The sequence below is a fragment of the Rhineura floridana genome, chromosome 8 (genome assembly GCF_030035675.1).
Source record: "Rhineura floridana isolate rRhiFlo1 chromosome 8, rRhiFlo1.hap2, whole genome shotgun sequence".
In the NCBI taxonomy this organism is placed as follows: domain Eukaryota; kingdom Metazoa; phylum Chordata; class Lepidosauria; order Squamata; family Rhineuridae; genus Rhineura; species Rhineura floridana.
In genome coordinates this window covers 51,329,883-51,342,826 of record NC_084487.1, presented here as the reverse complement: position 1 = coordinate 51,342,826, position 12,944 = coordinate 51,329,883, and the positions used below count along the sequence as shown (strand labels likewise).

Sequence of the window (12,944 nt, the reverse complement as noted above, 5' to 3'; positions counted from 1 at the left end):
TTCCCCAAATGTGGTCTGTGGGCCACCAGTGGTCCATGGGTACATTCAGACAGTCCAAGGCATATCTATGAATTTGTGATTGAAGACGGCACATCCATCACATAAAATTAAAATCAGTACGAATATTTAAATTGCTTCTTTTAATTCTTGTATTGTATTTTATTGTATTACAATCTGAATTTTATGGAATACAATAAAACACAATATATATAAAAGAAGCAATAAAAATACAATACAAAATCATACAGCATCTAGCACAGTGCATTACAATTGCTATAGGAAGCATCAAAATGAGTAAGTGGTCCACCAAGACCCTCAGCAATTTTCAAGTGGTCCATGGGGGAAAAAAGTTTGGGAACCACTGGTATAGACCACCTCAAAAACTCTGTCAATGGGCTTCCCACTAAGGGCTTAACCATAACCAAAGGCACTACAACCACTACTTTTTCCTCAGCAGGGCCTTCCAGGATCCTTTTATCTGCTGAGGCACAACAGGTTGCTATCCTTTAGTTATAAGATTCTGGTAACTACAGCCTTCCCTTGTATCACTCATTGCAGCTGTACTTGCTACTTCCTCAGGACTCTGTGCAGAGCAGGACTCTTTATTCTGGCTGATAATTGGTAGACACCTGATCTGCCTGGTTTTTAAAATTCCCATATTATGTTACTCTCCCATCTCTCCAGTATATATCCTGCTGACCTTGTCATGTAGCTTAAAGATATCATTCAAGGGCAGCATTAGTGCCTCTAATGGCAGTATGGATTGTTGGAGTTAGAAAACTATTTCATGACATGGGACAGTAAAATTAGAAAGGCTAGAACTAATACAATATTTTAATGCATTTCACAGAGAGTGAGTGATGAGCTGCTTGATTTTCAGGAGCTGCCACATCATTCATCTAAGCACAAGGTGGTTATCAGAAAATAATATCAATATCTGGTTGGAGTATTTCTTCTGGGGTAGTTATTGGTGGGGTTTGCAACTTGCCTAGCTGGTTCTGTTATTGATTAGCTGGTTAAAACTGCTGATACAAAGTCATTCCATTTGTTCTTGAGTTTCTGCCTCTAGGTGGCACTCATTGCTTCATTCTGTTGTCATTGTCTGTGGCTGCATACACACTAACCTGTTTGTAACAAAAAAAATACAGTTTTTCTCAATCCAGAATAGTTCATCCTCATTATGCTGCTTTCAGTCTAGATTGATTCTAGATCCTGCCATTTTCAAGGCTGTGTTTGATGGACATTTGAAAACCCTCCCCATGATTAGGTTATCCATACTTTTTCCTCCATGCACATGCCCCAGGTGAATTCAGAAGGAAGCGGTATATACCCACCCACAATTTAATGTGGACAGGTGTGGATGCAACCTTCCTCACATTGCCAGGACCTCCTACATCTGTTTTAATCTTTTTTCAAATGGACACACTGCAAGGTAATGCAGAATTAATCTGCAAGGAACATTTATTTTCAGAACAAAACTAGTTTCTCAAGAAGCACTTTTCAGGGACAAAAAATACACAAAAAGTCTAGATTATGTGTGGACTATGTAGAAAAAACAAGCACTCAGTCTCCATTGATTCTAGAACACAGTGTTGTGTATACTCGGCCTAGGTCTTTGATACTATTATTGAATGTTACAATAAACCATGGTTTACCACAGGGGTGGGGATCTTTTTAGCCCTGGTCCAGAGAGCTGTCCCCACGGCCACAGTGCAACTTTGTCAGGTGGGCGGAGTAACCCACCTGCCAGTCATCTTATGTCATTATGATATCAGATTATTGGCAGGTGGATTGCTCTGCCCTCCTGTCAAAGCCCTCACACAGTGCTTCCCAAGTGCCAGCCAGCCAGCACAACGGCAGCACAAGGAGCTTTGCCAGCCCTACACTTGGTGCTTCCCAAGCTAGCAGTAGATTGGGTCAGAAACCGCAGCAGATAGGATGAGAGGTATTTCACACTTTTTCTTTCCCACCCCCTTTCCCCTGCTACTTCAACCTTCCTCAGCTGGTCAAATCCCACAGATTCCCACAGTGATTCCCACAGTGATTGACCTCGCACTGCTATTAAGTCTTTTCCTTGGCTTAATAGAAGTGGAGAGGGGCAATTTCCATCAGAGTCATGGGAGGGAAGGTTTAAAATTTTCCTCTCCCTGAAACAGCCCCCTCTCACGCTGCTCAGTTGACGGAAACAGGTGGGAATGGTGAAAAGGAAGCTGAACTGCTGAAAAAAATGTTGATTTTGGCCTGGTTAATGTGCACAATGCCTGTTTATCATGCATTTTAACAGCTCAACTTACATTCCCTTTATTGTGTGTTTGTGCTCCCTCTTTCACTTGTTCACTAACTCAGACCTGATGGACTTGTGGAGGTCACTTCACTCACCCCAGAGAGACTATCCATTTGTTTCTCACAGTTTTAGATCCCATTCCTGTCCAGAGCTTGGAAAAGTTACTTTTTTGAACTACAACTCCCATCAGCCCAATCCAGTGGCCATGCTGGCTGGGGCTGATGGGAGTTGTAGTTCAAAAAAAGTAACTTTTCCAAGCTCTGCCTGTATCAATTACATAGTCATCTCAAGAGGCTTGTGGCCCCAAGTAGTTGATGCCATGCTTTGGAGCAATCACTGTCTCTGACCACACTCTAATCTCAGCTTGGAAAAGTTACTTTTTAAAACTACAATTCCCATCAGCCCCAGCCAGCATGGCCACTGGATTGGGTTGATGGGAGTTGTAGTTCAAAAAAGTAACTTTTCCAAGCACTGCTAATCTCTGCAATGCTCTCTCAAACAAGTCTTCCCAATTGCCCTCACATATTGTTCTTAACAGACCTGCTGGCTGATGCAGTGACCCAGAACAACCTAAAAAATACTATAGAGGCGTATTTCCCGGAAGACTCAATCCTCGGCATAATACATCCCTGCTGTGGGATGCAATGAAGGCAGTGGTCTGGGGCCACTGCATCAGCAAAACTTGTAGGCCGAGGAAGGACAGGTAGGGGATGGGGCAGGCTACTGTAGCAGATATTCAACAGTTGGAACTGGAAGATATACAAACAGGATCCAATAAAACTTACTGGAGATGTAGACAAAAGTGCTTTGAGTTACAAACTTTGGATGGAGAGGGCATGAATTAATGTAGCAATAGCTCATTTAAAGAGCAAATACTATGTGTTTGGGGATAAAGCTTCATGCCTGTTAGCCCATGCTCTTAAAAAATGGAAAGCACAAAACCTTATCCTGCAGTTGTGGAAAAGAGAAGGATCATTCTGTTACACCCCAGAAGATATTTGTGCAGAGTTTGAAGAATTTTATTCCTCCTTATATTCTCGGACAACCCATTGGGGAAGTGATAACGGAGTTCTTACAAGGACACATCTGCGACAATTGTCTGAGGAACATTGAAAGCATCTCCGTGGGTCTCATCAGTTTTGTTAGGGAGGGGAACTAAGCAAGCGTGCCCCCTCTAACCCTCATTGTTCGCTTTAGTAATTGAAGCACCAGATATCCAAATTAGAGATGATCCACAAATACAAGGCATTAGGATTAGGGGAGAGGAGCATAAGATCAATTTATTTGTGGACAACACCTTGCTAAACCTCAGCACTTTGCCGTGATTGAATGTAGCTCTTAATGACTTCTGAAAAGTGGCTGGATTGGAGGTGAACAGCGCCAAATCTGTTGTCATGCTATTAAGTCTACCCAAAGAAGAGCAGAACTGGCTTCTCCATTCATGGGGACTTCAGATATCGAGGAATCATCCTACTTAGAGATTTGCAGCAATTGCACGAAAGAAATTTAGGTTGCATGTACAATGCAGTTTCACAAGAACTACTAAAGTGGAGACATCTAAATTTATCATGGCTGGGCTGGATAGCCGATGTCAAGATTTATCCTAAGTTTTTATATCTGTTTCAAGTACAGCCACTTCAGATTCGTGCCAAAAATTGCTAAACAGATTTATGGCCCGGGGGAGGTGCAGCAAGATCGGTAACCATGTTCTGTACAGACTATTAATTTTTTTATTTCATATCATATCCCATCCTTCCTCCCAGTAGGAGCCCAGGGCGGCAAACAAAAGCATGAAAAACACTTTAAAACAACATAAAAACAGACTTTAAAATATATTAAAACAAAACATTAAAACCATATTAAAACAAATTTTAAAAACATTTTTAAAAGCTTTAAAAACATTTTAAAAAAAAAGGTTTAAAAATATATTAAAAAGCAATTCCAACACAGATGCAGACTGGGATAAGGTGTCGCGCCCAGGCTGGGACTCAATGACCAGACTCGATGATGTAAGAAATTCTTTCTTTATTAAGGAGATATCAACGTTATATTTGCTGCGCTTCATACAAACCTCTATTCTAAATCACTAACTTCCCTAACTACCTGATCCTGCAGCGTTGAAAGAAAGTTGACAGAGCAAGGTTTTCCCGCCTCTACGACCCTTATGAAGGAGGGAGGCGGGCGCGTAACCTCGCACTTCTCCTGAGAGATCCCCCTCCTTCTCCCCTTTTCTGCTCATCCCGTCTTTGCCTAGCCAGGCTCGAGGAGACGGGGGATCCTTGGGCCCCTCCCCTTCTGAAGTGCTGACTTCCGTATCCAGCACGTGGGGGGCAGGGGATGGAGAGCCGGGCTGCGGCTTCTTCCCAGGACTGCTGGGTTGAGGTGGGGTTAGGAATCCTCCTTCCTCCGACTCCTCCTCCCACCCCCCTCCCTGCGGCGCGAAGGGAGGCGTGAGAACTGGCAGGGATGAATCTTCGGCCGTTGGAATTCCAAGGTCTTTGTTGGCATCTCTCTCCTGTCCCCTTCCTCTTCTCTCCCCATCTGCAATTCCTGGAATCCCAAATCCCCCTCCCCACTCTCTCCTACTGCACTTTCAGGATCCCGATCTGAAATCCCGACATAAGGTCTCTAATTAAAAGGCTTGTTGAAAGAGGAAGGTCTTCAGTAGGCACTGAAAAGATAACAGAGACAGTGACTGTCTAATGTTTAAGGGGAGGGAATTCCAAAGGGGTAGGTGCGACTACATTAAAGGACTGTTTCCTATGTTGTGCAGAATGGACTTCCTGATAAGATGGTATCTGTAGGAGGCCTCACCTGCAGGGCGCAGGGTATATAAGGACTAAGATGGTCTTTCAGGTATCCTGATCCCAAGTTATATAGGGCTTTATACACCAAAACTAGAACCTTGAACTTAGCCTGGTAGCTAATAGGTAGTCAGTGGAATTCTTTCAGCAACGGGGTGACATGTTGGCGATACCCTGCCCCAGTGAGCAGTCTCGCCATCACATTTTGCACCAGCTGCAGCTTCTGGCCCAACCTCAAGGGCAGCCCTACATACAGCACATTATAGTAATCCAACCTGGAGGTTACCAGTGCATGGACAACAATGGTCAGGCTATCCAGAAATGGCCGCAGCTGTCTTAGCATTCCTAGCCACTGAGGTCTCCTGGACCTCTAGTAACAAAGATGGATCCAGGAGCACCCCCAGACTATGGACCTGCTCTTTCAGAGGGAGTATGACCCCATCCAAAGCAGACAACTGACCACATATCCAAACTTGGGAATCACCATGTGACAGAGGGGGCTAGGTATGTCAAATCTTAAATTATATTAAGATGCTTTTCAGTTAGAACAAACAAATGCAAATAATTAGAAAAGATACCCACATACCATGAGTACAAATTGAATTCTCTTCCTCTGTCCCATTGCTGTTAGCTTTGCCCTTCATGGAGTTAATAAAGAAACTGCCCAATCTGCTTGTAAAGGACACAGGGATGGTATGGAAGCACTGGAGTGAGAAGCTTTTGCCTCTGGGATCACCACTGATTTCTTTTCTGGACCATCCCAATCTCTGCAATGGAGATAAATAAAATAAAATTTTCAGGGTGGGAATCAAAAGGACTCTATTGCTTGAAGATTTGGTGGACTGGGGACAGTCCATTTCAGAGGAAGTGCTTTGGCACAAGCTTCACAGACTCAAATATAATAGGTTTCAACTAGCACAGAACTCCCCTGACAAAATACTTTTGAGCATTCATGTTTATCATCAGGTAATCAATTAAAGGGGATTGATTCTGCAATCTATAAGCTTTTAATTGAATGGTCAATGAGCTTTAAAATTTGCATGGGTAGGGGACTTGAGGGTGCCACTCAGTGAAGACATTTGGTAAATGATATGGAGAAAAACCTCCACTTCAAACCACCTCTTCCAGGATTCAAGAGGCATCCTTAAAAACCATTTTAAGGTGGCACTGGACTCCAGTCTGACTATTGCTTATTAACAACATCTCACCAAACTTCTGGAGGGGGCATGCTATTCCATCCTTAGTGTGAATATCCTAAGGTGCTCTCTTTCTGGACCATGTTTACTAAAATCTCTTAAATTATAGGCAGGACTTTAAAACCAGATCCAGTCCTGACTTTATTATCCCTCAACAGTGCACAGGACAGCCCTCTTGTTTTTAAAGAGGTTTGGCATACATACTTTTGGCAGTGGTACGAGTAGAAGTAGCTCAATATTGGAAGAGTGAAGGTGCCCCCCTTAGGCAAGGGTAGTTTGATAAAATATGGGACATTGCTCTCTTCTGGAACATCTCACTCAGCACAGAAGGATAGTAAAAGGGCTGGTCAAACATGGTAAGTTTGATACATTATGGTTTCCATTTATCTGCTGTGTAAATAAAAGCAACAACTTTCAGAGACCCTTGCAAGGGCAAATGTCTTTATGGAGAGGGTATTTGGCTATAAATTTATTTTTGTATTACTATACTTAACTAGCCTACGACTGTACTACCCTGAACACGCCCGATCTTGTCTGATCTCGTAACCTAAGGGTCAGGCCTGGTTAGTACTTTGATGGGAGACGGCCTGGGAATACCAGGTGCCGTCGGCATAGAGGAAGCCAATGGTAAACCACCTCTGAATACCTCTTACCATGAAAACTCTATGAATATATCCAAAAGGATTCATAGGGTTTCCATAAGTCGTAAACGACAACAACAACATTTCAACTGCTGGGAGGCAGGGTGGGATAGAAATTAAATAATAAATAAATAAACTATTGAAATTTGACTAACTTTGCTCCACATGATTATTGCTTATTGGTTCAAGTATATTCTGTATAATTGATTTATTTTGAAATTTTAATTTAAAAAAGTTTTTTTTAATTACTAGATATGACTAACTTAGACTCATTGATTTCAATGGGTCTACTCTGAGTAGGGCTTAGTTGAATACAACCCAATGTTATCAGCTCCATAGAAGTTTTGGAGTTTCTTTCCCGTTTCACAGTAAACAACTGCAGTTGTGTTTTTGTAATGGTGCTCAGTCTAAAAAATGAATTTGTTATTCGGCATGAAATATTTCTTAACTTAGGAGGGGCACTCAATAGATTTTTATGGACATCACAAGTTTTCCTGAAAATGACACACTTTCAGTTACTGATTCACTGTGTGTCAAGTAGGACAATCCCCAAGATTGTTTCAAAACATGCCCCTGTATAACTGAGTGGGGTGAAAGAGAGAGTGATTTCAGCAAGCTAGCGAAAAGTGAAATTCTTTTGCAGTAATTCTCACATGAATGCCTGAAACTGAATTTGGACTCTGCAAATCAGGCTCATTCAGCTTCTCTCCTGCCTCTTCTTTAGGATTTGAAGCATGAGGTTTTTATCACAAATCTCATCTGTTTTTCTGCTTTTTCAAGGAAGTCAGTGAAGAAACTTTGAAGTGATGACCCCCTCGGACAAAGACACCAATGGACTAGACAATCCCGTTTTTATAGTAAGTTTTGTATTTGCATTTAAAATCAAATACTTGCATAATAAGCTTGAATAAAACCAAACACTAAAATAAAATCAGTTCAAAAGTAGGGGAAAAGAGAAGTGGACAGAGTAAGCCAAGGGACAGGAATGTGGACTCCTGCTCCCATCATCCCTGACCGTTGGACATGCTGGCTGGGACTGATGAGAGTTGGAATCCAACAACATCTAGAGGGGCCACAGGAATTTCACCCCTGGGGTAAGCAATGTTAATCTGTGTTTGCAATAGGCAGAACGTGTGGATTTCTTTTAAAACTCATTTCCCCCACAATGGGTGTTAGAACTGTTTTGAATACACTTCTGCTTCTGAGTAAACAGTAACATTTTGCTGCTTGTATTGTTTTTTATATTTAATAAATAAGAAAGAGAGAATGCTCTACATTTTATTATACTATACCTCTCTCCCTATCATTGCCTTCTGTGTCTAAAGATTTTGCTATTCTACTATACAAGATTACAACAAACCAGATGAAATAAATATTAATATTAGCATTTTAGACTTTTGGATAATAAATATATCTTATGAACATGCTTTCTTTATCCTCATCCCTATCCTGCATTATTGCATAACTTCAACAGGTTCTAAGGCTGCAGTCCTCTGCACACTTACTTAGGAGTAATTCCCGCTGTACTCCCTGGAGCTTGAATAGATCTGAGTAAACTTGCAAAGTACTGGCCTGCACCTATGGGTGAAGGGGAAAGAAGGCATATACACATGCACGGATAAAAGGAGGTGCCTCTGTCTGCTTATACAGCAGCTCTGCAGCATTTCAGGAAAAAGTGTTATGCTTTCATCCATTCTCAGAGGGGATCAGTGGATAGAGCATGTAAAAGGTTTTTCCTAGGGAAGGAATATCTGTCAATTTATGTTCTCTTGGTTTCTCATTTTTCTAAACTTAAATTTTGGTTCTCCACATTTCTGCAGCAGTTTGTGATTTTTAAAAAAATCCTCATGAAAATTCCACAGCATTTTAGTGCAATGTTTTCCTAATGAATACATTTTTGTATGCAGTTTTGACTAATTTATACATCTTTTTGCAACCAATTTATTCTAGTATAATGCATTTTTGTATGTTATTTTCAGTAATATATTCATTTTGTGCACACTTTCCCTTAACATATGCCTTTTTGTAAACATTGCTTTACTGCATTGGAGAACTGCATTGCAAATTTTGGATAAGTGCAAATTTCAAAGGATGGCTGTGTTTCAGTTCTCATATTGTTTTGAAAAGTGTGAATTTGATAAATTCAGCTTTAAATGTGGACTGAAATGAATTAATCCCCCACCCATAGTGCCCCTGCAGGGTCAAGATCTAGCTAAACAATCACATATGCTAAGAAAAATCTCTGCCAGAGACACTAGAGAGGCACTGCTAGTCAGGCAATGTACTAGATGGACCAATAATTTGCTTCCTAATGGACAGCTTCATATGTCTGGAAATTCAGCATTCCTCTTTCTGAAAGCCCTTATGGATACTATGCTGATTAGACTTTCAATGCCAGAGACTGCTTTGCTATCAGCAAGTCCTGTAAGTAAAGGCCTCCTGCTATTTGGAAAGAGCCCCAAGCCACGTGCAAATAACTTAATACAAGGAGGATGAATGAAAATGCATGGCTTGTCTATTAAATGTGCGGTATAAATGAATACTAGCAACAGTAGTAACATTGTTCTGGTTATTATATCCCAAAGTTCCTCCAAGGAGGTTGGCATGGTATATATACAGGGTTATCAAAATGAACATTTATTTTTACTATTAGTATCAACAAGTAGGATCTGCAATAAAATGGAGTGCTCCTGTTTGGGTTCCAGACAGCAATGCCTTCTTCTTGGATGCTTCATAATATTCCTAAACAACGTTACTTGTTCCCCTACCCCACCCCACCCCACCCCACCCATCTAGAGGATCCAAAGAGGTGCAGTAATTTTGTAAATACCTCCCAGAGAAGCAATTGGTGGTACTCTGATGTCATCCTCCAGTTCAAACACTAACAGGAATATTCTCTCTTGGTTCCTGCAGACTGATGATGAGGGGCATTACTGTAACTTCACTAAAGCTGGTGCCACAGTTGCAGACTCTGAAGAGAGGCAGAAAGGCAAAGACTGTAACAGACTTGCTTACACTGTCACAGATATCCCGCCGTGGTACCTCTGTATCTTCTTGGGAATTCAGGTGAGGCTTCAAATCACAAGCCAAATATGACTGAGAGTGTGTAAATAATATATTCTAGCAGTCTTAAAATCATTCCGTATGTTATATATAGATAGTAAAACAGAGTGTTGTGGTGGAGGAAGGTGTTTTTAAGCATTTCCCCAATTTAACCCTCAAAAGCTGCTACTGGCTGCAGGGGGTGGGGGGTAGACAGATACAATACAAATATCTATTTTCCCCTTCTCTGTGTCACTATTTCTTAGCAGATTTGGGGATGGGGCAATACATTATATTACAACTATGGTTCACTAAAACATGTGTGAATTAGACTCGTATGATAACATAGCAATTATGGTATATAAAAACATGTATGAAAAAATATATTGTGGCCAAAACCAATGAAAATACAAAATTCCCCTGTGAATCTTTATCTGTATTGTAGTGTTGTTGATGAGATCTACCTTATATCTTGTTCCATTACTTCATCAAAACCAGCTTAGAAATGATGATTTTTCATGGTTGGCAGCTGAAGATAAACTACTGGCCTCTTATGTTTTTTTTCCTAAAAATTTATTATTATTATTATTATTGTTATTATTATTATTGTTATTATTATTATTATTATTATTATAAGTGAATCATTCAAAGCGACCAGCAGAATTCCCTCACCTTGCCCCAAACTTCAACACAACAACTATTCCCAAAATTAAAAAGTGGCACAGGGCTGCCATTCTGTTATTGAGCTATGGATTTCGCTATGGTGTGTTTACCCTAGTACCCATCTGTAATTAGTTTTGACACTGCAATATGTGAATCTATAGAAAAGGAGAAAAAGGTTACATATTGTGGATGTCTAATATTAGCATTGCTTCTATTGTCAATTAGATACACATAGGTTTATTACAATTTATTTTATTTATTCATTTACTTAAATTAAATTCAAAGTGACTTTAAAAACACATTAAAACAATAAATACAGTAATCGAAACAATAAGAGCATATTTAGAACACTTAAAAAGCCAGGAGATGCAAACATTAAACCACTTTTAAAGTAATGGAATGAGAACGTCTTAGTGGCAGCATACCTGAACCTTAAAAGAATGGGAGCCAACTCCATCTCTCTAGGGAGGGAGTTCTGTAATCTGAGTGCCACATCAGAAAAGGCCCTGTCTTGTCTGCTATTATGTTTGGTATATGCAAAGCTCTTTCTCCTGTTGTTTTTGCTCTCTGGTTCTTAGCACTACCTCACTGCACTTGGGGGTCTTGTTGCTATCCCTCTCATCCTCTCCAAATCGCTTTGCTTGGAGCATGATAGCTTGACACAGAGTCATCTGATCAGCACCATCTTCTTCGTCTCAGGGATATGTACCCTTCTTCAAGTCATCTTTGGAGTCAGGTAGGAATGTACCTTTGGAAATACAGTGCGGCAATTACGAGACACCATTTGCATGTGATTGAGATGCATGCAGAGAATACGAGTCTAATTCACACATATTAGTTACAATGCTAGCAGCTCATGAAGAATGAAAATTATTTATTCTATTTGACTAGAAAACTTCACTTAAGGCATAATAAACAACAGTATGTGTTAAATTCAGTGATTTGGATCAGGGACTTAGGAAGCAGAGGGTGAGATGACAGTGGAGAATTCATATTAGTATGCAGATATGGTGTGTGCCACTCTTCCTGTTTGCCCAAGGAAGCATGAAATTCCTACAAATTGATATTCAAAATTATTATAGTTTTGATGGGCTCACTTGGAAATAAGTAAAGCAACATGATTTAGGCATTTTTATTTTAAATCAGTGGTGGGGAACCTCTAACCCGCAGGCCTAATTAGGCCCAGCAGGAGTCCTAATTTGGTCTATGAGGTGGTTTTCTCCAAACTGCCCCAGCTGTCCCACACCTGACTGCATATTTGACATCAAGTGTGGGGCAGGTAAAAATCACCTTCAAAGAAACAATCAAGAGCTTAAAGTGTGCTCTCAGTTGTTCCTTGGCAAACAGAGCACACTGACAGTGCCCAGCAAGCACCCCCCCCATTCCAGTTTTCTATTTGCAGGTACAGTTTGGATTTAAATTGCACCTGCAAATGGACATCTTTCCGCTGCAGACCAGCTTTGTAGAAAAACAATTTGTCAATTTCAAGTCATGGTCTGAATCCAAACTGTGCCTGCAAACAAAGTGGGGCTTGCTGTGAGTGTCAGTCAGCTGATTGTTGTTGACAGCAAGCCTCTTTGAAGTTGTCACTTGATGTCATGACTGATTGACTGAAGGGTGGTCCTGTCCACCTGTCAAAATGGCTTGCAGGGGTGGGGGAGGTCAGGGTTCAGCCAACTGGCCAGATTCAGCCCCTCCCATTTTGACTCTAGATCATAAAATGTAAGTTGGTTTTGTACCAGAATGACTATGTATATTTTCTGGATATTTCTGTTTTTCTTCTCATATAATCTGTGACTTTCTCTGTCTTCTTACCAACTTTTCTTCTTCATAGCTAACGTTCCACAAAATATGACTCCAGAATTAGACAGTTATTTGTTTCCTAATCTTCAATGGCTATGTTCTATTTTTGTGTATGTGGTTATTGAATTAAAGAAACCAGGATATTGCTCATCAGCTGATAGTCAGGAAATGCATGAAATCTTTCCTGCTGTTCTTAATTCATGCAGTATTGTTGAGTGTTGTGTTGTGGAGGCAGGATGTTACCCTCTTTCCAGCAATCATTAAGAGTTGTATCACCAACTTTTAGTAATGTTGGAGTCATATTCAAATTATCTTGGAAGCAAGCTGGATGTGGTGTGCAGGTTGTTTAGTCATATAGTGAAATAGTTGCTGTGCAATGGGAGACACAGAAGCTCTAAGTATATACACACTAACTGGAGGCCAAACTATATGTTATGTTATCTGGACCTTTTAAACAGTGTACTTAAACTGTCCCCTTTTATGTTGAAGAAAAAGCAACCACAGGAACCCA

At 40.6% G+C, this 12,944-nt stretch overlaps 1 protein-coding gene across 7 annotated transcripts in view; it reads left to right on the top strand.

The window, feature by feature from the left end:
• Window positions 1-12,944, top strand: part of LOC133390575 (solute carrier family 23 member 1-like) — a 65,351-nt gene that overhangs the window by 21,616 nt on the left and 30,791 nt on the right. For 3 of the 7 annotated variants that reach the window (XM_061639453.1, XM_061639449.1, XM_061639448.1), the window contains 3 exons: window positions 7,706-7,782; window positions 9,839-9,991; window positions 11,209-11,366. In XM_061639453.1, coding sequence (XP_061495437.1) covers window positions 7,732-7,782; window positions 9,839-9,991; window positions 11,209-11,366 — 362 coding nt within the window. In that variant the 5' untranslated portion in view covers window positions 7,706-7,731. Of the gene's footprint in view, window positions 1-850; window positions 911-6,619; window positions 6,641-7,705; window positions 7,783-9,838; window positions 9,992-11,208; window positions 11,367-12,944 lie in introns of those variants that run through there. The other 4 variants (XM_061639451.1, XM_061639454.1, XM_061639450.1 and 1 more) reach the window with 4 other exon arrangements.